The 23866-nt window shown below is 36.0% G+C and overlaps 1 protein-coding gene across 2 annotated transcripts in view; it reads left to right on the top strand.

Annotated features, from left to right (window-relative positions):
- The first annotated feature begins 520 nt into the window (after positions 1-520).
- The window catches only part of ASXL2 (ASXL transcriptional regulator 2), a 171056-nt gene continuing 147710 nt past the window's right edge, over positions 521-23866 (top strand). Inside the window, exon 1 of one of the 2 annotated variants that reach the window (XM_001380127.5) lies at positions 521-1080. In XM_001380127.5, the coding sequence (XP_001380164.2) occupies positions 1024-1080 (57 nt within the window). In that variant the 5' untranslated portion in view covers positions 521-1023. The remainder of the gene's footprint in view (positions 1081-23866) is intronic. The other variant, XM_007475944.3, reaches the window with a different exon arrangement.

The following is a 23866-nucleotide window of genomic DNA, read 5'->3' as shown; positions in this document are numbered from 1 at the left end:
AACACAAGAAAAGACTGTTGTACATTTGTGGTCTATTTCCTTTATTTTATATGGGAGGAATTTGAGGTTCAAAAAGAGCATGTAGCCAATCTAGGCACACCGGGAGTATTTAAACCTAGGTTTAGTATGTCCAGATCCATCTTCTTTTTTCATTGCTAACTCTGAATTTGGGCAAACTATTTCATTTTTCTGGGCCTAAATATTTTTTTCATGTGTATATTCAGGGGACTGTATTACATAATCTCTTAGGTTCCTTTCAGCTCTAAGTCTATGATTCTCTAATTGAGTCGCTCTTCCCTGGCTGGAGCCATTGGCATTAGATGCTTTCTCACATTAGCCACGGACCCTGCCACACGCTAACTTACCCCTAAATATAATATTTGCGAATTGACTAACTTCCGTAGACATATTTCCGGTTTCTGCGTGTGCGACGTAGGGTAGGACGCTGCTGTCTATAAGGCCGCGCTGCCAAGCGCATGCTCGAGAGCAGAGGTCGGGGTGGGGGTGGGGGTCGGCGAGGGGCGGAGACAGGAAAGGGGTGAGGTCGCTGCCGCCTTTTAGAGCCCTGAACGTGTAGCCCCCCTCGTTCTCCTTCCCCGCCTCCCACCTCGACGCCGGGACCGCGCGTGCGCGCGAGAGCCTTACAGTAGGGGACGGGCCGCGCGGGAGTGATCACATGATCGCGGCGGCCGTCTGTACAGTAAGAGTCCAATATGGCAGCAGCGGCGGTGGCGGCGGCGGCGGCAGCAGCAGCGTTAGCAGCGGCGGCAGCAACAGTGGCAACGGCAGCCAAAGGACCGGCCGCCCCCTAGACCCCGGCGCGCGTCCCCTCTTGCTGCTGCTCCTCCTCCTTAAGTCTGGACTCTCCTTCGGCTACACTTCCCCCTTTCTTCCTCCTTTCCCGGCACAGCGGGGAAAGCCGCGCAGGCGGGCGGGCGAACAAGCGAGCGAGGTAGCGAGCGGTGAGAGGGCGGGCGGCCGGACCCCGGACACGGGAATATCCCAGCCAATCTAAACCCCGACATGAGGGAAAAGGGCCGTAGGAAGAAGGGCAGGACCTGGGCGGAGGCCGCCAAGACGGTGAGAGGCGGGGAAGGAAGGACGGGGGAGGCCGGGCGGAGCCCAAGAGGGAGGGTTGGGCCGCGGGGGGAGGGCAGCCGCCGGTCAGAGGGACGCCCCGCACGGGCCGAGGGGCCTGGGAAACTGTGCGCGGCCCGGGGCGGCCGTTAATGCTGGCGCCGGGTGCGTCGCCGGGACCCAGGCCTAGGTTCGAGGAGCAAACGTGACCCCCACCCGATCTTACAAGAAGTTGGAGGTCGGCGCCTCCCACCCCGCCCCTTCTCGGGGTGCGCAGCCGGGCATCCTGCGGGAAGTGAATGGAGAGAAGCCTGGTGCTTACGCCCAGTCCCGAGAAGCGGGAGGCAGCTGCTGGGCCCCCGGCTGGGTCAGCGGTACCTATCTCCGCCATGCTGTGCCTGGGCCTTGGCTTAATTTCTCCTGGAGGAGCCGTCCCGTGGTCGCGACTCTTTGTTTTGGGCTGTTGTCTGAGCAGAAAGTGCGGGCGGTGTTTAGAAACGAAGTAACAGGTGGGACTTGGGGAGGATTTCTCTGTTTCCGTAGAGACCTGTCGTGATCTGGGCAGCGGTGCATGGTGGGACCTGTAGTTTACCCGGACTGCGCCTCTATTGAAAATGATGGGGGCCTAAAGATCTGCTGCAGGGATTTCTGAAAGGAGCAGGAGTTGGGCCTTGTTGATATCACATTTAAAAATCAAGACGTTCTTTACCCTAGAGACAAATTAAGAGAATTGCAGGTCTTATTAAGGAAATATTGATGATTGCCTCTTTCAGTTCAAATGAAAATTCAAGACTGTGTGCATGTAGACATGAAACTTTAAGGGAAAGTGAAGTCCATTACATCACCGTGGGTGTAACTCTAAATCAGCCCACAGCAGCATTTCCAGAATAGGGTAGTGAGAAAGGGGAGAGATCAGGCACTTTAACTTATGAAATTAAGCAAACATTCAATAAATACCTAGGGATATACAAAGATGAAAAATTATGTAGTGGAAAGAGATGTTAATGTGACTCAGTACAGTGCCAGGAACATATTAGGAAGTTCAATAAAATAGAATAAAGGCCCAAAAGTAATGATTGACATGACATACCCAGGTAACTTTGATGATGAGAAGTGTGTATATATAGTATTTGATAACTCTGTTTGCAACTTCTGTCTTGTTAAACACATTTTTAGAAGAGTGGAAAAATTCTTAATAAAAATGAAGATAATGTCATTCTATAAAATTTATGAATTACTTTCTTTGCAAGTTGAGGCTTTGGTGGTACTTTTTCTCCTACAAGATTGAAAACAAAATTTGTGGAATTCCACAGAAATGCAAGAATTTTTTTTTCCAAAAGCTGTTTTCTACAACACAACCATTCCCTTAATAATCTTACTTTTAAATGTTTACTATATTCACACCTGGTGGCTTGGGAGATAAAAAGATGATTAACTTGTTTACTGTATAGCAAAACTTTACTCTTGCCCCTTGAATGGCAAGTGTACATTTTAATTTTATTTATAAATTAAAGATGGGTTCTTTGCAACTCTTAGAAATGCATTGAGACTTTCAGATGAAAGTTAATTTTCTAGGCATAAAGATTGAAAAAATGTCAACTTTAGACTAATACTGACAAAAGAGTTCACTGATAAATTTTGTCAAAAGGGGAAAACTAATAGAATAAAAAGTTTCTTATTCCTAAATTTAAAAATATTTATTCTGAGAATTTGAGTATATTTCATACTATAGTTAAAAATTTTTTTAATTATAATTAAGCTGTATAGTAAGAATAGCCTTATAATAAGACTATAGGTCTGAGTCAGATTATACTCCAAAGGATTTAGCATTATTAACTCTTGTGACTGTTATCCTAATTTGAATCTTACACATACTTAATACCTAACTGATTTAATTCAACAAACATTTGTTAATTACTGCCTTTATCTCCTCAATTGCCCTTCACTAGCTCTGTTGTAATACTGGAGTGAATTCTGGGTCCTCTTCTATTAATTAAGTGTGCAAAGACAAAAAAGTCTCTGCCCTCAAGGAATTAATAATCTACTTTGGGCAATTGATGCATCCATACATATAATACAAGGCAATGAGAGATTGCTCTATTGATCATTACCTTTCTCACTTTCTTTCTCTTATTTATCCCCTTTATATATTACTAATTAAAAGTCATCTCAAAAAGAACTAGAGTTCTCTATCACTTCTTCCTTTTACTGCCTTAAAAAAAAGGCATGGAACTCTTTATTCATAATGGAATTTATGTACCCTAGGTGCCAGAGTACATTATTAAAATCCTGTATTGAAGGGAACTAAATCATTATAAGAAACAGTGACAAAATCAGGTGATCAAACCCATAGGAGTTCAAGCTTCAGATCTAAGTGGGAAGCTTGTTTACTTCAGCTTTGATTCCTACTGTTCTGAGATCTTTCCATCAATCCTAATACTATCCAAGAGGGATTGGTATTGGTATTGGATTGGTAATAACATCAGGTTTGTCAAGCAGCATAAATCACTGTAATCCCTTATTCCTCAGTCCCTTGTAATTTGACTTCCGTTTCTACCTCTCAACTAAAAATACATTCTCAGAGCCAGTGATCTTTTAATTCCTAATTCATTGGCCTTTTCTTTGTCCTTATTCTCTTTTACCCTTCTGTGTAGCATTGGACACTATGATTATTCTTTCGTTATGGATACTTTTCTCCTTTGGCTTCTGTGATAATTGTTTTCTTCTAGTTCTCCAGCTCTAATTCATTGGCCTCTTCCCCCTCCCCCAAAGTGTGAAAGTTGTCCAAGTCTCTGTTCTGGTTCTTACTTTATTCTGCCCCCTTGGTAGTTCTACTTGTTCAGTTACCACTTTATGGCAAGTGACTCTTGAATCTCCATATTTTCAAATCTTCAATTTCTTCCATCTCTATTAGACTGCTGGACAGCTCTCTGGGTGCTTCTTCCTTTAACTTCATTGTGTCCAAAACTGAACTCGTGTCTTTCCCTGAAAAAAACCTGTTCCCCCTCCCAAATTCCCAGATTCTGTTGATACTGCCAATCTATTGCTGAGGCTCAAAATCTTATTGTTCCTGCTTCTCATACAATTCTCATATTCAATTATTAACCATCTTATTTGATTTACATGAAGATATTTTATTTTCTCAATTACCTGTAATAACAATTTTCAACGTTTTCCAAAATTATGAGATCTAAATGGTCTCCCTTGTGGGTTATACATGTATTGTCATGCAAAACATACTTCTATATTGGTCATTGTTGTAAGAGAATGCTCATAAAATCAAAACTCCAAAATAAAATGGTAAATAATGTGAAAGAGAGTATGCTTCAATCTACATCTGACTCCCAACAGTTCTTTCTCTAGAGGTAGATAGCATTCTTTGTAAAAAGTCCTTCAGAATTGGCCCAGATCGTTGTATTGGTAAGAGCAGATAAATCTTTCACCACAACAGCATAAAATATTGCTGTTATTGTATGTTCTCCCAATTTTGCTCTGTATCAGTTCATGTAGATCTTTCCAGTTTTTTGAAATCATCCCTATCATTTCTTATAGCGCAATAGCATTCTAGCCATTTCTCAATAGATAGATATTCCCTCATTTTCCAATAAAAAGACAAAAAGAGATGCTATAAATATTTTTGTACAAGTAGATCCTTTCCTTGTTTTTCCTTGTTTTTTGGATATATTGACCTAGTGGTAGTATTACAAGATCAAAGGGTATCCATAATTTTGGGGCATAGTTCCAAATTGCCCTCCAGAACGGTTAGATCAGATCACAACTCCACTGGCAATGCATTAGTGCCCCAATTTTGCTACATCCACTCCAATATTTATCACTTTCCTTTACTGTCATATTGCAAATCTGTTAGTTGTGAGGTGGTACCTCAGAGTTTTTTGTTGTTTTTTTTTAAACCCTTACCTTCTGTCTTGGAACCAGTACTGTGTATTGGTTTCAAGGCAGAAGAGTGATAAGGGCTAGGCAATGGGGGTTAAGTGACTTTGCCCAGGGTCACCCAGCTGGGAAGTGTCTGAGGCCAGATTTGAACCTAGGACCTCCCATCTCTAGGCCTGGCTCTCAATCCACTGAGCTATCCAGCTACCCCCTTCAGTGTTTTAATTTGCATTTCTCTAATCAAGAGTGATTTAGAATACTTTTTCATATGATTATTGATAACTTTGATATATTCATTAGAAAATTGTTTATATCCTTTGACCTTTTTTCAGTTGGGGAATGGCTTGTATTTGTATAAATCTGATGCTCTCTATAAATTTGAGAGATTACATATTTATTGGAAAAATTTGTTATAAAAATTTGTTTCCCTCCAAAAATATGATGATGGTGTTTCCTTGCCCATTGGAGTCACATCTTCCAGGGCCTTCTTAATGCTTTTAGAGTCTGGCATTTATAGTATAGCTCCAACCTTATTTTTCAGCTTTATTTCACACTATTCCTCTTTATATACTCCATTCATCCAAACAAATATTCCCTGAACATGACATGCTGTCTCCTACTGCTGTACATGGTCAGTTTCCCACCTCTGGTATAAATCCTTGCCTTTTTTTTAAACAACAATAAAAAAATCCTCTTCTTCAAGGCCCAGCTCAAGTGCCATCTGCCTAATGAATCTTCCCTGAACCTCCCCCATACCCTAGCTATAATTTTTTTCCTCAGTTATCCTGAGAGTACATTGCTTTTACCTCTTTTGTCATAGTCTATATGCTTTGATTAATTCAAATTTTAAAAAATATGTTATAAGGACAGTTATAGAATCTTAAGAAAATTTTTTTCTTTGTTAGCACTGGGAGTTAAAGCCAGAAATCAAGGATATAGATTTAGGAGATTAGTTGTATCATGTCTCTCCTCTGCTTAAAAATATCCATGGGTCTCAGTTCTCTAAAGAGTAATGTTGAAACTTCTTTCTATGCTATTGAAGGGCCTCCAGAATTCATTGCCATTATTTTCCAGCCTTTTCCTATTTTCTTTTTAATAACATTGTAACCACACTTGCCTCTCCCCCCACAAAAAAAGGTTCATGCATCTCTAAGCCTTTGATCACACATGACTGAAATGTCCTTAGCCTAAAACTTTTGAATTCCTACTCATATTTTATAAAACCCTATTCAAATGCTGTCTTCCTGGTTTCCTCAGATTGTATATAACTTTGTTTTCTTCTTTTTAATGTACCTTTCATTTATTAAAATTATTTGTCTTGAGAGCAGAGGTTTGTATCTTATCTAAATTTCCTATTCTCCCCAGCTCTTAGAGAACAATACTCAGTATATAAGAAGCACTTAATAAATGCTGAGGCATCATGTGATAATATATTATGAAGATGGGGGAAGCTGGGTAGCTCAGTGGATTGAGAGTCAGGCCTAGAGATGGGAGGTCCTAGGTTCAAATCTGGCCTCAGACACTTCCCAGCTGGGTGACCCTGGTCAAGTCACTTGACCCCCATTGCCTAGCCCTTACCACTCTTCTGCCTTGAAACCAATACACAGTACTGATTCCAAGATGGAAGGTAAGGGTCTTAAAAAAAAAATATATATATATATAGATAGATAGATAGATAGATAGATAGATAGATAGATAGATAGATAGATAATGGAGAAAAGATGATTTGGAAAAAATGTTTTGACCAATTAAGAAAGAAAATAAGCTAAACTTTTGGTGTTGAAGTTTTGAAGCTCCAAGGGGTAACGAGGGCTGATGTACTTTGAAGAGTGAGATGGAAACAGAACCTTGAAAAATTATTTGAGAACTGAAAGTAACTTGAATTATCTCTCTAAAAGACCTACTTCACCACTCCTCCTCCCTCCCCCAAATTAACCAAGGTTTAGGAAAATTTGAAGTGTCAAGAGTAAAATATTAGAAGATTTAAGTATATGAATTTGTGGGTATCAGAATCTTTAAAAGAAGAGAAGTTCAGTATAGCTTTGCCATGTCTCACTCTTGTTCATTTGTGTACAAGTTCTTATTTATCATCCTTTTTTCTATCTTCCCTGGTCTTTAGGGCTTTGCTGGAAATGGAAACTATATAGAGTGGGTTACCTATATTATAACAATTGAGTGAATTACACTGATTTTGTCTCATGACTCATTTATGGATCTAGATTTCCACACTGTTCACAGGAGCATTGTTATAACTAGGAGATACTGTTTTTAATCAAGTAATTTCTTTATTCATTCCCAGAGTCATAGAATTTTTGAGTTGAAAGATACCTCAGTAATCTTAACTTATGCCTGTAAAAGAATCCTCTACAACCTATTCAGCTTGTGGTGTTGGCCATTACTTCAAGACATCCAGTGAAAGCAAACTCGGTGCCCCCTGAAACTGTCATTTTTGTATATCTCATATCGTTTGGATTTTACTTTATATCAAGTCTAAATTTTGCCTTTTTGTGGCTTCTACCTATTGCTTCTAATTTTGCCCTTTGGTATAGAATAAATATTTAAAAAACCCTCTTTTATGTAAAAACTGTTCAAATACTTTAAAACACCTATCAAGACATCTTAGGTCTTTTCCTATCCTATGGACTCTTCAGTTGATTCTTGCATAATATGGATTTAAGATCCTTTATTATCTTGATTGCCTTCTTAGTCATACTCTAGTTTATTAGTGTTCTTCCTAAAGTTGTAATAAATAGTTTTCTGTCATATTATACTGTTGACTCACTTTATTTGTCCATCCTAGAGATCTTTTTCAGAAAAATAGTTATTAAAACATGCTTTCTTCATCTTTTACTTAGAAAATGGATTCTCTGAATCCTAGTGTAAATTTCTACATTGATATTAAAATTTATTTTATTGAATTTGGGCCAGTATTCTAGGTTATCTGTATCTTTTGGATCCCTATCATTCTATGTGCTAGATTTGTGTTATTTAAAAATTTGACAAGTGTGTAGTGTAATCTTTGCTTTTATCCAGGTTATTGGTAAAAATGTTTAAACAGCTGAAGATCAATCGTGGATCCTTCGGAATCTTCCCTGGAGCCACTTGAATTTGACCTTGAATGACTACTTTGATTTCAGAAACCTTTAATTGTTGTCTTCTAGCCATGATAAGCATGAGAGAATTTATCCAGTGCTTTACTAAAATCTGATTAAATTACAATTGTCCCTTGATCTGACAGTTTAGTACCCTGACAAAAAAAAGAAAATGAAGTTAGCTTGGTTTAAGCCTTTTCTTTCTTCAAAAAAAAATTTTTTTTAGTTTCCTTTTCCTTTGTAATTTCAAGTACAAAATTCTTTCCCTACTTCCCATCCCTTCTGTCACTCACTGAGTAGGCAAGCAATATATCAATTATGCATGTGAAACCATGCAAAACATATTTCTCTATTAGACATATTTAAAAAAAAAAACAAAAAATAAAGTGACAAAATTATAGTTCAATTTGCATTCAGAGTTCATCAGTTCTCTCCTTTGTGGTGGATAGCATTCTTCATTATGAGTCCTTTGAAATTGTCCTGGGTCATTGTAATTGTCAAAATAGCCAAATTTTCCACAGTTGATCATCATAACATTGCTGTTACTGGGCTCAATAGTCTCCTGGTTCGTCTCATTTCATTTAGCATCAGTTCATATAAGTCTCACCATTCCTCTTGTTATTTCTCACAGCCCAGTGGTACTTTTATCACCACTATATGCTGCAATTTGGTTAGCCATTCCCCAATTGATGAACATCTCCTTAATTTCCATTTCTTTGCCAGCACAAAAGAACTACTACAAATATTTTGTATATATAGTTCCTTTCCCCTTTTTATTGATTTCTTTAGGATATATCTCCTAGTAGTGGTATTGCTGTCAAAAGATATGCAGTTGTATACACCACTGGGCATAGTTTGAAAATATTTTTCAGAATCGTTGGATCAGTTCACAACTCCACCAAACAGTTCATTAGTGTAACTATTTTTCCCTGATCCCTTCCAGCATGTCATTTCTGATAGGTATGCGGTGGTACCTCAGAATTGTTTTAATTTGCATTTCTCTAATCGGTAGTGAGTTAGAGCAATTTTTCATATGACTATAGATAGCTTTGATTTCTTCTGAACATTGCCTGCTCATATCCCTTGACCATTTATCAATTGAGAAATGGTTCTTATTTTTTTACTTAAGCTCTATTACTTTGTATATATTTGAGAAATGAGGTCTTTGTCAGAGATGCTTGACTTTAAAATTTTTAATATTACTTCACTGTCTATGGTACTTTTTGGCAAAATGTAGTTCCTCACATTATCTCTTTTGCTTTATCTGGGATCATAATTGCCACTCCTGCCTTTATTAAAAAAAAAACACCAAAAACTCGTTATTTTCTGTCTTAATATCAATTCCAAGACAGAAGAGTAGCAAAGGCTAGGCAATTAGGATTAAGTGATTTGCCCAGAATCACACAGCCAGGAAGTGTTATGAGATCACATTTGAACTCAGGACCTCCTGTCTCCAGTTCTGGCACTCTTATCTCCTGTGCTACTCCTGCCTTTTTTACTTCAGCTAAAGCATAATAGATTCTGCTCCAGCCCCATTATTTTAGCTCTGTTTGTCTCTCAGTTTTAAGTGTGTTTCTTGTAAAAATATATATTGTTAGATTCTGTTTTTTAATCCATTCACATTTTCTTCAATTTTTAAAATCCTTTTGACTTTCTTTTGTTTCTTGATGCCTCTCATGTAGTTCTTGGTTTCCATTTGTCCACGTTTGATCCATTTAATCTATTTCATTTTATGGGTGAACTCATCCTATTGATACTTATTGTTATGATTACTGTGTATTTCCCTCTATACCATGATCTCTTCCTCTCTTTTCCTCTTCTATTCCTCGAAAGTCTATTTTGTTTCAAACCAGTGCCTCCCCCAGTCAGCCTTCCCCATTCCCACACCCCTTTCTTTTAAATGCCTTCCCTTATTGAATAAGTCATATTTTTACACAGCTAATTTTGTATGTATATAAATATATATCCTTCCATCTTTGAACCAATTCCAATTCCATTACCCTGCCACTCCATCCCCATTTTCTCCTCCATTCTAAGAACTCTTTCTTGTGTGTTTCTTTTATGTGAGAAAAATTTTCTCTTATGCCTCTCTTCCCCCTTCTCCCAGTGCATACATCTTTCCTCTCCTTTTTAAAAATCATTCCAACATAATTAACTTATACTCATGCCCTCTGTCTATGTAAACTCCTTTTAACTGATCTAACAATGATAAAGTTCTTAGAAGTTTAATATGTATCATTTTCTCACATAGGAATGTAAATAGTTTTAACTTACAGTCTCTTAAATTTTAACTCGTTCATGTTAACTTTTTGTGCATCTCTTGAGTTTTCTGTTTGGATATTCTATTCAACTTTGGTCTTTTTTATTTTTTAATTAGGAATACCAGAAAGGTTTCTATTTCACTAAATATCCACTTTCCCCTCTCCCTCACCCCCCTTCCCCAAGAAGATTATCCTCACATCTTTTGTGTAGGTTATTCTTGATTGTAATCCTAGCTCAGTTGCCCTCTGGAATATAATTTCAAACCCTCTGCTCCTTTTAAAGTAGAAGCTGCTAAATCTTGTGTTGTCCTGACTGGTTCCATGGTATTTGAATGATTTTTGGTTTCTTGAAGTACTTTCTTAATCTGGGAGCTCTAGAATTTGGCAATAATATTCTTGGTAGTTTTAAGGAGCTGCTTGGTAGATTCTTTCAATTTTTATTTTACCCTCTGATCAATGATATCAAGGGAGTTTTCTTTGATCATTCCTTGAAATATCATGTATAGGCTGTGTTTTGATTTCATGCTTTCAGGTACTTCAAAGTTGTTAAATTATCTTTCCAGGTTAGTTACTTTTCCCCAATGAGATATTTTACATTTTCTTCAATTAAAAAAAAATTCTTTTGCCTTTCTTTTATATTTCTTGATATCTTATGTGGTCCTTTGTTTCTATTTGTCCAGTTCTAATTTTTAAAGTATTCTTTTCTTCAGTGAAATTTTGTACTACATTACCCCTTTGGTCAATTTTGCTTTTTAAGGAATTCTTCAGTGAGTTTTTGTGTCTTTTTTACTGTTCGGCTGATTCTGCTTTTTAAGGTGTTATTTCCTTCAATTTTTTATGCTTCTTTTTTTCTTGCATCCACATTTCTCCCAATTTTCCCTCTACCATTCTTATCTCTTTACTTCTGGGAATTCTTTTTGGGATCAGGTCTAATTAGCATTTTTCTTTGACACTTTTTGGTAGTATTTTTAATCACATTATTGTCTTCTGAGTTTGTCTTGGTCTTCTCTGCCAATATAGTAGCTTTTTATAGTCAAATTGACTTTTTTTTTTGGTTATTTGTTCATTTTCCCAGCCTATTTCTAGACTTTGAACTTTGTTACAAAGTTGGGCCCTGCTCATTTGTGTTTGGGGAAGTACCTTCCCAAGCTTCAGGCTTTTTTTGTGCTAATGTTTTCAGAGCTAAGTTTGGAGATCTACATATTTTAACTGTTTCCAAGGTGGTGTGAGCTGGAAATGGACCCCTGCAGCTGCATGCACTAGCTCTTTTCTGCTTTGATACTGTGACCAGGATTTCTCCTCTGTTGTAACTTTGTGCTTTTCTGTGTCCTGGAACTGGGCCCCAGAACTGTTTATGGGCATTAAAGAAACTATTCAGTTGCTGCTAAGCCCAGTGCCAGTAAAGGATTCCTTGTAATCTCTTCCTGAGCAGTTTTCTGTCACATCTTTCTGGGCTGAGAGTTCTGAAGCTGCTGATGTTCCTGCTACTGTCATCTCTAGACAGACCTCCACCAGACCACCATCTATCTGTTAAAGACTTCTGCCTACCTCTTGAGTTTTCTTAGGCTGGAAAACTATCTCACCCCAACATTTTGTTGGCTATATCTTGCCAAAATTTGATTTGAGATGTTCTTTTGTTTGTTTGGAGTGGGGATGTTGGGAGAGTTTAACTGAATGGCTTTCTCAGATCTATCATCTTTGCCTCTTCCCCCCCCCCCCACCTTGAGTCTTTTCTTAATATAGACATAATGATTATTTTTTTACCTTTTGTAGCTTTTCACTAAACAGTTCTTTAATAGATCCTAGAATTTTGCTAAGAATTGGAAATAAAATTCATTTTTCTGTGGTGCAGAGTTATCTTCCCTTTTCTGAAAATTGGTATGTTAGACCTTCAGTCTTATGGTACCACTCCTGGTTTCTGTTATCTTTCAAAGATCACTCAGTGAGAGTGGTTCAAAAGTCATACCTGCCAGTTTATTTAGTACTCAAGGATGTCACTCATCCTTATTAGTTGATTTTTCAGTAACCTAATGGAGCCTACTACATTTTCTTACTACTTCCTTACTTGGATATCAAATCCTTCTTAGCTATATTTGTTTCATGCTTCCCAGCCCACAGGCTCTCATTTGTCCAGAAAACAGAAAGAAAATAAGAGCTCAGTACTTTGCTTTATTCTATCTCAGTTATTCTAGCCACGTTGATGACCTTTTGATTGTCTTCTCCCAGTATAGCTTGATTCCCCTTCCTGCTTTTGTTGTCTATAGGTTTCTTTCCTAGCCTTAAATATTGGTAAGGTGCTTTGTTGTTTTCTTGTTTTTTGTTTGTTTGGTTTTTTTTTTGCCAATTTATTGATACTTTTAACACCCTTTGGCTCTAGATCCTACTTTATTGTTAACATCTTCTTTACATGTCTTAAATTTTTTTTAACTTTGTTTTTAACATCACTTTCATTCTCCACTATATCTCCATCTCCTCCTTTAACCAGAAAATCATCCCTCATAAAGAATATATTTTTAAAAAATTGGGGGGGGGATTAGTTCAGTAAAAGAAACCAATGTTTCAACTGAATCTGAGAGTCTGTGTACTTTTGCAACACCTCTGGTCCCTTATCTCTGCAAAGAAGGAATTGGGGGAAACATTGTTTTATCTCCTCTTCAGGGCTCATGATATTTGTACAACATTATTATATAGCATTATTATACAGCATATATTTTTATCTTTTCTTTTACATTCTTCCTGTAAATATTGTTTTCCTGGTTCTACTTTCCTCACATTGCTTCATTCATATATCCTCCTTTGCTTCTCTGCAATCTTCATTTTTTGTCTTATTGTAGCATAACAATATTGCATTATATACACATGCTGTATCACAATTTGTTTAGTCATTCTTCAGTCAGTGAGTATCCAATTTGCTTCAAGTTCTTTACTATAAAAGATACTGCTATAAGTATTTTGATGTGTATGGGATCTTTTTAAAAAAATTTGATTTCTTTGGGTGGTGTACATGTCTTTAAAATCTAAGTGGTATAGTGAAGTTACTAGGCATTGATTGTTCTCTTGATATAATTTCCATTGTTTTTCTCCTTGGAATTGTTTCTTTCTGAGCCATCATAGTCATAGTTATTTTTAAAACCTACCATCTTTCCTAAGCTGACTTGTCCTGTGGAATTTTAGTTCATAGGATCTTATTCTTTCCCTTTTAAGCCAGTAGACATGAAGAGATTGAAAATAAAGGAGAGAGTAGGGATGAACACAGTCTGAGCCTTCAGTCATGAAGCTAACCATGTCTTGAGGAAGATTTAATAAAAGGTATATTTCAGGAAAAACTAGTTTAACTAGGTATAGGGATTTTAAGATACTGCTTCTGTACTGTATAGGCACTATTATTATCCCCACATTAATACTGAAGAAACTGAGCCTGAGAGAGATCACATGACTTGTCCAAATTCACATGGCTACTGAGTGTCTGAGGTAGGATTTGAACTACAGTCTTCCTATCTCTCTATGTTGAGTACAATGAGCCCCCTTTTCTATGACCAACAGTACCCTTAAAACATTTTAAATTTCTCTATATTTAAAATAGCAAAAATTAATGCTTCAAATTTTATGAAATTTTCATAAATATGCTATTATATTTTAAGGGGCCAGGTACACATAGAGCATATAAAAAATAGTTGCCATAAACTTGACTAGTTTAAAACAAAAATGCTCTATCATTTCATGGGTATGAATATACTTCCACCATTGAAGATTACAGTATATACAGGCCATATCCTGTGATCCTTGCCCATTGCTTCTCTTGTTTTATCTTTGTGTCTTAAGCACCTAAAAAAGTCAATTGCTAATTTCTTTTTATTCCTTAAATATATCCATTTTAATTGTTTTATAGTATATAGTAGGGTCCCACACTCCAGACTTAAGGTAGATAGCTGAAACCACAGATAAAACCAAATATCTCCTGACCTCATATATATCTGCTCTCTCTCCCCATTCCTACTCCTCAACTTAGACTCTATGGCCTCCTTCTCCCCGACAAAAAAACTGATGCTAGAAGCCAAGCTGCCTCACTATTGACCAAAGATAATCAAAACTGGGTATAAGGGAGGGACTACTATATTATTAAACATTTATAAATCAAATGAATCAAAATTTTGATTACTTATCAATATATAATGTAGCCAAAAATCTTTTGATAACTTGTTTTTGATTATAACATTGTTAATATATTTCTAATGCAGGAATAACATATTGGATCAAAACAGTATGATTTTTGTATATTTTAACAGTGTAGTTGTAACACTGTTCTGTTTCCTTGTCCCCTTTTGATCTTTTTAACAATTCATTGACACTTTCACCCCTAATTTTTAGTATCATTATGTTTACATTTTAACTTTTAAAAATTAACTTTAAACATTTTTAAATGAAAAAAAATTTTTCAAAGATCATTTCTCTTTACCATCCTTTTTCCTTCATTGAGAAAGCAAGAGAAAACAAAATAAAAAATTCCTTACAAACATTGCATTGGCTCTGTCCTACCTGTCCTCCAAATAATGCTACAGTCTGTGTTCTGAGTTTATCACTCCTCTATTAGGAGATGGATAGCATTATGAGTCCTGAAATGGTTGTTGGTCACCATATTGAACAAAGTTTTTGTCTTTACAATATTGTTATGTTATAATTGTCCTGATTCGGCTTACTTCTACTCTGCTTAAGTTTATAAAGTTCCTCCTAGGTTTTCTGAAATCATTCTTTTCATTTATAACATGCTAATAGTCCACTATAGTCATATAACATAACTTGCCACCAATTGATGGGCACCCCCTTAGTTTGTCATTGCAAAAAATGGTTTTATATATTTTTTTCTTTGGCCTTTTGAGGGGAGTGTGTTGGTGTTTGTCCCTCCTTTTTGAAGAAGATGAGTGATATCATGAGGATCTGTCTTGACTTGCACATGAATTAGATTTAAGTGAGGCAGCGTTGCACAAAGTCATCAGTTTCACTCTGCTAGAGTCATCCAAGTCCAGTGGCAAGACAAAAGTCCAGATGACTGATGTTGGCCTGGGTTGCAGTAGATGGCTGTAGCCTCTTTGATGTCTGACCCAAGCTTCAAGTGTGCTCTATAGTGCCTGCTTCAGCTGCTTTCATGCAAATTGTTTTCATCTATCTACCCATTCTGCTGGAGGAAACCTTCACATGTTTGGAGTACTGTTATATTTAAAATAGTTTTGATCGTCAAATAGTTGTAGATAAGAGAGTGGGAGTCATAAACTGTGATAATTAAAATGTTTGGGAGCAAGGGAAATATATATATCAATTATGACCGCTGAAATATGTTTTCTACTGTGTCTTGGTTTTATATAAATATAAGATGGTCACCAGGGAATATATTCCCAATTTATGAATATACCCAAGCCAACTGGGTTTTATAGAGAAATTTAATTTATAATACACTGATTAATCAATAGAAAAAGAGAGAAAGTAAGAAAGGAATAAGAATGAATAAATCAGTCAGTTGGTTTTATCACTCGCCCAAGATCTCTCTAGGTAAGGCTTCTTATGCCAACCTCAGGCTCCACCTTCAAGAGAGCCTCCTTTCAAGAAATGTTTCCAGAGAATTCTCCTCCTTCAGAGCCAGCCCTCTCTCCTGGTCCTCCCACAGAGCAACCTCCTCAGTTCTCCTTCAGAGCCACCTTGCTCAGAGCAGAACCTCTCAGAGCAAAAAACTCTCCTCCCTCTGTCCTCAGACCCCGATATCTTTAAGGAAACCATCCAAGTTCCCTCCCCTCAGTTCTCACATCTACCAATCATTGTCGATGTCTCCCCTGTGCCAATGGTGGCTTTAGTTTAACCCAGGACCACCCAGAGGTCTGTGGCTTTGCACATGTCTGTTGAAGGTCATATTCTCAAATAATTAAATCTTGATCTTTGCTGCAGCCCTTCCTAAATCCTGTTTCTCTAAGTAGGATGGAGATTGTATTTTCCAAGACCTGATTCTGTCACTGCAAGTATCTCTATTGTATCAATTCTAAAATCAATCATGACTCAAAGAACTTCCTGTTCTATGCTTAAGCATAGGTCAAAACCCTTTCCATTGTTTAGCAACAGGTTTCTGTCCTAAAGTAGTCTTAAGTAGGGAGGAGAAGGATCCTCCCATGCCAAGGGGTTTCACATTTCAATAGAGTTCTTACTATCAGTAGGAAATTTTTTCCAGTATGATATTTCCCAATGGGGAAATTTCCAACATTCATAAGTCTAAGAAATTTTAAGGTTTATAATCCCCCCTGATGATCATTGGGAGACTAGTCTCCCCAATGATCATTTAACATAATCATTTTGTAGTTCTAAATGCACTTCTAACTATAGATATACACAATATTCAATTTTCTAAGAGAAATTAGAATAGTGAGAGAGGAAATAGAAAAGAAAAGAAAGCAAAACCAATGTTTTGCTAGGCGCATTGACAGAAAACCAAATTAGGGGCAATCCCTTTTGGCATAAATGTGTACAATTACAATAAATGTTCAATCAAAAGTTCAGTCCAAACAATCATATCCAAAGTTCATTCTTGATCTTCTTGATGAAGTGTAGGTTTTCGGCATCTTTCTGCAACAGTTCATTCTCTGGATATAAAAGTTTTAAGCTTCTTTCTTGAAGATCTTTTCTCGAACAGAATCAAAATCTTTGATTTTTTATAACAGTAAAATCTTAAACAAAATTCAAAATTCTTGGATTTTTATAAAAATACAATTTCAAACAAAAAAAGATTCAAAAATAAAAAAAAATTCTTAGATTTTAAATTAAAATACAATCCCCCCTGAAGTAAGTATTAAAAAATATCAAGTTTAGCTGAAAATGCAATGTTCAGTTATGGGGGTGTATGTATCAATTATCAAAAGAATAGAAAAATAATCAAAAACATAAGAAAAAATTCAAAATAGGCCTTGTATAGGTCCAATTTAAAGTAAAACCCCAAATCATGTATTCAAATAAATAAATGATAAATCATATTTTTTCATTTGCATTTATACTCCCAACAGTTTTTTCTCTGGAGGTGGATAGCATTCTTTTTCATAAGCTCCTCTTCCTGGATCATTGCACTGCTGTTAGTAGCAAAGCCTATCATATTTGATCATTCCCCAATATTTCAGTTACTGTGTTTAATGTTCTCCGCATCAGTTCATGTAGGTCTTTCTAGTTCTTTCGGAAATCATCCTGTTCATCATTCCTTAAAGCATAAGTCATATTATAAATTTAAAACAACTCTCCATATATTTTAGAAATGAGACCTTTAATCTGAGAAATTTGTGAAGATTTTGGCCATTTACCTGTTTCTCAATTTTAATTGCTTTAGTTTTATTTTTGTAAAATTTTTAAATTTTTATATAATCAAAATTTTTCATTTTACCTTCTGGTTTTTAATCACCCATTCTTTAGGTTTAATTATTTAGTCTCCAGTGAATTTTAATTATTTTCTCCCAGGATCCTGTTATAAATTGATGCCTTAAATTTTTCTGCTCTAATACATAGTCAATTTTTGTTAAGTTGCTACACATAGCTGAGGAATATATCTATGCAGTAATCTGTCATAAATAACTTGTCCAAAATTCTACTAAAATGTTTTGCTTTTCTAACTTTGGATTAGTTTTATCTAGGCCTGGCTGATAAATTTAGGTCCCTCATTATTAAAGTTTTAAGATCTGTTTTTCCCTGTATCTCATTTAGCATTTTAAAAAAGTAGTTAGATGCTATACCATTTCTTGCATATATTTAGTATTGATATTAATTCAGCCTATATCAGGAGAATGTGGTTTGCCTGTTTATCTCTTTAATTTTTTATGTTTTAATTTCTTAGCTACTTTTGTTGTTTTAACTGTGATCATGATCGTTACCTCTTTCCTTAAGTTTCAACTAAGGTATAATAATACTTTTCACTTGTCTATTTTTTTAACTCTGTGCATCTTTCTGTTTCAAGTGTATTTCTTTTAACAGTATATTGTTTGGATTCTGGTTTCTAATTCATTCTCAGGTTGTTTTATGAGTGAGTTTATCCCATTTTAATTAGTAGTTATGATTTTTAATTGAATTTCTCTCCTTTTATATAAAAAGTTCTGCTATTACTTGTTTTGAAAACATGTATCTGTTTCATTGTATTTGGAATGTTATGGAATATTTTGACCATAATGCGAATTTTGAGTTTGATTACAGGTGAATTTTTTTTTATGAGAAACAGAACACAGAAAACTATACCATTTCACACTAATTTATATAAACTTCAACACTTCCGACACTGAAGTAAATTTCAGCTCCTTTTCAAGGAGCTGTACCATAATAGTAGCCGTGGGCAGAAGAGGGCTGGCACACTACTTTCCCTGCACTCCTCCTTTCACCATGATCAAAAAGTTGCTGCCCACTGAGACTGGACATTCCATTCTGCTGGGGCATAGGCCTTAGCTGCCCAAGATTGAGGACACTACTACTATTTATTGTAATATTTTACATATTTCTAAACTACTTACTATATATAAAACTGTGCTGTTGTTTTTACTAGGTCTCTTTCTCTGTCTCTTCTCTCTATCTCTCTCTCTCTGTCCCTCTTTCCCTTTCCCTCTTCTACCTTCCCCCAACCCCATTTTTCATATAACCCCTATGTTGTGGTATAGCAAAACTGACTTTGTGTTTCTCTTCATTTTTCTTTATAAAGAAGGTGATAAGGAGAGCTCTGCATCAGTACTCTAGGTTTGGTGTAAATTTACTTCCTTACCCTTTTGATTTTTCCCTCTTCTTACGTTTAGTCTTTGCTTCTTATGTTTTTCTTTTACATTCCTCTATGAAATCTATCCTTACTTTGCTTTAATAATTTTCCTATGATTTTCCTATTTAATTGAACAAAAGCCTGCTAATGATTCTGTCTACGTGCTACATGTGTCATATTTTAATATTTTCATACTCTGTTGTAAACTTCATAAACAAGAAGAATCATGTCATGTGTATCTTTCTTAAACCTTCACTGCAATTTGTGTAATACTTTGTTTACTGGATAAATGATTGTAGGTAAATTAACATAATAGCTTACATTTATATAACACTTGGATATTTGCAAAGTGCTTTATGTTATAACTTTTGATCCATCTACAGATTTCTTTTAATGCATGAATATTGTTAAGTGGACTTGAGACAATAAATACTGCTTACTCCATTTCTTGAGAAATCCGTCTTTCTGTAATGTTGCTTTTCCCCCTGTTTTCTTTTTTTAAGTCTTGCTTTCCTTTGTCCTGTTCAATTGAAGGAGAATTAAACTCAGTCTAAACTTGCCTTGAGTTATATAAATATGCTGATATTGTTTTTTGATTCAAGATTTCTTTTCTTCACCTTTTCCATAGAAACCAAAAATCTAATAATAATAGCTAGCATTTATTATATAGGACTTTAATGTTTACAGGCCACTTTACATATATTATTTCATCATATCCCCCCAACTGTGGGAGGTAAAGGTTATTATTATTCTCATTTTACTTTCAAGGAGAGACCCAATAGAAGTTATTAAGTGATTTGTCTAGAGTCACACAAGTAGTAAGAGTTGGCCAGATTTTAACTCATGTACTCTTAATTCCAGGACCATTGTTTAATAACTACTACACCACTTAGTGATCTTAACAGTCAATATGCACAGTCAGACAAAACATTTCTTCATTTGCCTCATCCAAAAATAGGTTTCACTTATGTTGAATTTTTGTGGTGAGTAGCATAGGTTAGCATTGGCCCTTTGAACACATTATTGCATTGATCAGTTTTTTTAAAAGAGCTCATGTCTACATTGTTATTATGCAAATTGTTCTAGTTCTGCTCATTTTATGCTGTATTAAGTTCATGTAAGCCCTCTTGGTTCTCTTGGAATGCAAGGGTTAAATTAGTTTTGACAAAATAAGAGAGCAACTTTTAATAATTTAAGTTTTAATGAGAACATAGTAGAGTTGTAAATTAATATTATCCCTTTAAGCCAGAGAAAATTTATAGCTTCTTTTAACAATTAACAATTTAATTAAAATTAGAATATAGTAAAATGAATATAGTAAAGGAGAGAAATATAGGAAAGAGATAGAGAAAGAAAATTTCCTAATGTCTTAGCTCTGGTCTTTTCTTTACAAATACTTGGAAATCTTCTATTTTGTTAAATGCCAAAACTTTCCCCTGGAAGTATATAGTCAGTTTTGATGGTAGGTGATCCTTGGTTGTAGTCCCAATTCTCTTGCCTTTCTGAATATCATATGCCAACCTTGCGGTCCTTTAGTGCGGAGGGTACCAGATCCTGTGTAATCCTGATTGGGGCTCCTTGATATTTGAATTTTCTCTTTCTGGCTTCTTGTAATATTTTCTCCTTAGCTTGGAAGCTCTTGAATTCCTGGGGGTGTTTTGAAGATTGAATGTAGAGGGTGATCTATGGACTCTTTTGATGTCTATTCTGCCATCTTGTTCAAGAATATCAGGGCAGTTTTCTTGGATAATTTCTTGTAGTATGATGTCAAGGTTTCTGTTTATTTCCAGGTTTTCTCAAATTGATTTCTCAAAATGATTCTCAAATTCTCTTTGATCTGTTTTCCAAGTCTGTCATTTTCTCAGTGAGATATTTAATGTTCCCTTCTAATTTGTCATTCTTTTGACTTTGCCTTATTCTTTATTGTTGTTTTGTGAGATCATTAGATTCTACTTGCCCAATTCTAGTTTTTAAAGACTGGTTTTCAGCTATGATCTTTTGATTTTCCCTTTCTGTTTGGTCCATTCTGCTTTTCATGGCTTCCAGCAGGTCATTTCTGGTCTTCAGTTTGCTTATCATTTCACTTGGTTTCTGGGCTTCTTTTTCCAAGTGGGAGATTCTTTTAAATGTATTTTCTTTTTGAACTATTTCCCACTTTTCTTGTCAAGTTAATTCCATCTTTCTCACTTGGTTCATAATCTCAAATTTGAGCTCCTCAAGAGCTTGTGATCAATTTCCATTTTCTTTGGAAGGTTTGGGTGTGGTTGCTTGTTTATCATCCTCTAAGAAAAGAACCTTGATCCGGGATAATTTCTATGGAGAAAAATGAGTTTCTTCTGTAGTTTGGGGCTTTTCTCCATAGAAATTATCCAGGGTCAAGGTTTTTTCCTTTTTCTTTTTTGGTAGTTGCAGATTGTAGTTCCTGGGTGTTGGTGGCCATTTATATGCTAATTCTTTCTTCCCTTTCCAATCAGTAGTCTGAGTTATGAGGGTAGGCAGGTCTTTGTATGGAGTTACAGAGTGGTTTTTGCCCTGAGGCCACTTTTCAGTCTCTGCTGGGTCTGCTGACCCATCTCTGCACCCAAGGCATTCCTCAGCTTCTTGGGGTCCCAAGTCTTGCTGCTCCCTGGGATGTCTTTGGTGTCCTCAGCCAGCTCCCCCGAGGACGTAGCAATTGCCCCACTCACTCTGACTCTGGTGCTGGAGTGGGGGAGGGATGATCAGCTCATGCTTGGCAGGAGTAATTTTTCCTCCTTATAGTGTGGAAATGCCCAAACCCTGCCTACCTTCAAGGCTGTGCCCTATAGAAGAGCCCCTTCACTCATCTGGTTTTGGTTTTTGTCCTTTTGAGGTGCTCTATATCAGTAGGCGGTGAGGAGAGGAAGCCCATTGCTTCTACACTGCGGCCATCTTAACCCAGAAGTCCCTAATGTCTATACTAGTTATCTAGTTATACTAGTTATAACTAACTACCTATAATTACTACCTAACACTGCCTATATCTACCTATAATTAGTAACTACCAACTAATCACCAACCCACACCACCAGCAACTAACCAACCCCCAACAACCAACTCACGCTTAGCAGCCAACTTCCCTGCAACTGCCAACCCTAAATGTCAGCAACTGACAGCTGACCCCCCCCCCCCTTTATTTTTATATTCTCCTTTTACCTTCCTTCCTGTCTCTATTGTCCCTCCTTCCTGTCTCTATGGTTTCTGTTTCCTGTCAGTGTGGGCTGGTTAATCCCTACACATCTCTCTGGTAAGAGGACCTCCAGCTCCCCCATTACATTAAAAAAAAAGAATAAAGAATTCCTTTTTACACTAGGAATTTCATTTTATATTTTATATAAATACAATAATTTGATTAGACATTCTCCAATTGATATATATTCCCATAGATTCCTACAAATATTTTTGTGCATATGGATCTTTTTTATTTTTCTGGTATAAACCTAGAAGTGGACTCACTAGGTCAAGGATATGCCCAGTTTAATAACTTTGAGGACATAATTTCAAATTACTTTAAGGATGGCTGGTCACAGCATCATCAACAGTGTGCATTAATGTCAGTTTTTCTGCAGCCCCTCCAACATATTTCTTTTCTTTTTTTGTCATTCTTGTCAGTCTGATTGGTTTAAGGTATGGTTTCATTTGTTTTAATTTGTATTCTTTAATAGTGATTTTGGACATTTAAAAAATATGGCTGTTGATTAGCTTAATTTTTTTTTCCTTTTGAGAACTATCTTTTCATGTCCTTTAACCTTTTATCAACTAGGGAATGGCTTCTATTATAAATTTGAATAAAAATTACTTATATGTCTTGTAAATGAAACGTTATTAGAAAAATCCCAAATTTTTTTCCTAATTAACTGCTTCCCTGCTAATTTTATCAGTATTTGTTTATGTAAAAACTTGGGTTTTTTTTGGTAATCAAAATTGTCCATTTTATTTTCTGTGCTATTTTTAAAATTAAAATATATTTTCAGTGAACAATTATTTTCTCTTTCTTATTTTGCTTCCCCTTTGACAAAAAATTTCTGTAAAAAATATGCAAAGTCTAAAAAAAATCCCTCACTTGCCATCGTCCAAAAAAAAGGTATGCATTTTAAGTCCATTTTCCTTCTGTTAGGAGATGGGTAGCATGACTTCTCATGAATCCTCTGGAAATTAGAATTCTCAAGGCATTCAAAGTTTTGTTTATCTTTAAAATATATCATTTTTCTGTAAGTTGTTCTCATTTAACTCTTCATTAGTTACTTCATACAAATGGTAGCAGAGGTTTCTGAAACCATTCGCTTCATCATTTTTCCCACCACAATAGTATTCAATCACAATCATATGCCACAATTTGTTTAGGTATTCTGCATTTGATGAGCATCCCCTTGATTTCTAATTTTTGGCCACCATAAAAAGAGCTATTATAAATATTTTTGCACATATGGGTCCTTTTCCTCTTTTGATATCTTTGGGATAGATAGATTTATTTGTGGTATTTTGAATTCTTTTTTTAAAATTACCTTTGAAGTAACTTATGCCTTTTGTTTTTACACACAGTTATTGCTACAGATCAGTAATGTACAGCATCTATCTTATAATTTTTCAGAGATGAGAGAAGACTTAAGACTTGAAGTCCCATTTTTTTTCTCTTGACTACATTGTCTATTCTAAAGAGGTTGTACTGGTTTTCTGTTGTCACAGTTTCATAATCAGAAAAGTAAGTCCTTGGGCCTAAGTCTTTATTGAACTACCCCTGCCCCATTTTCTTGGCATTCCAGCAATTGATGCAA

This window comes from Monodelphis domestica, chromosome 1 (assembly GCF_027887165.1).
Source record: "Monodelphis domestica isolate mMonDom1 chromosome 1, mMonDom1.pri, whole genome shotgun sequence".
Lineage (NCBI taxonomy): Eukaryota > Metazoa > Chordata > Mammalia > Didelphimorphia > Didelphidae > Monodelphis > Monodelphis domestica.
Note: the sequence above shows the minus strand (reverse complement) of the source record. Positions and strands in the feature narration are given on the sequence as shown.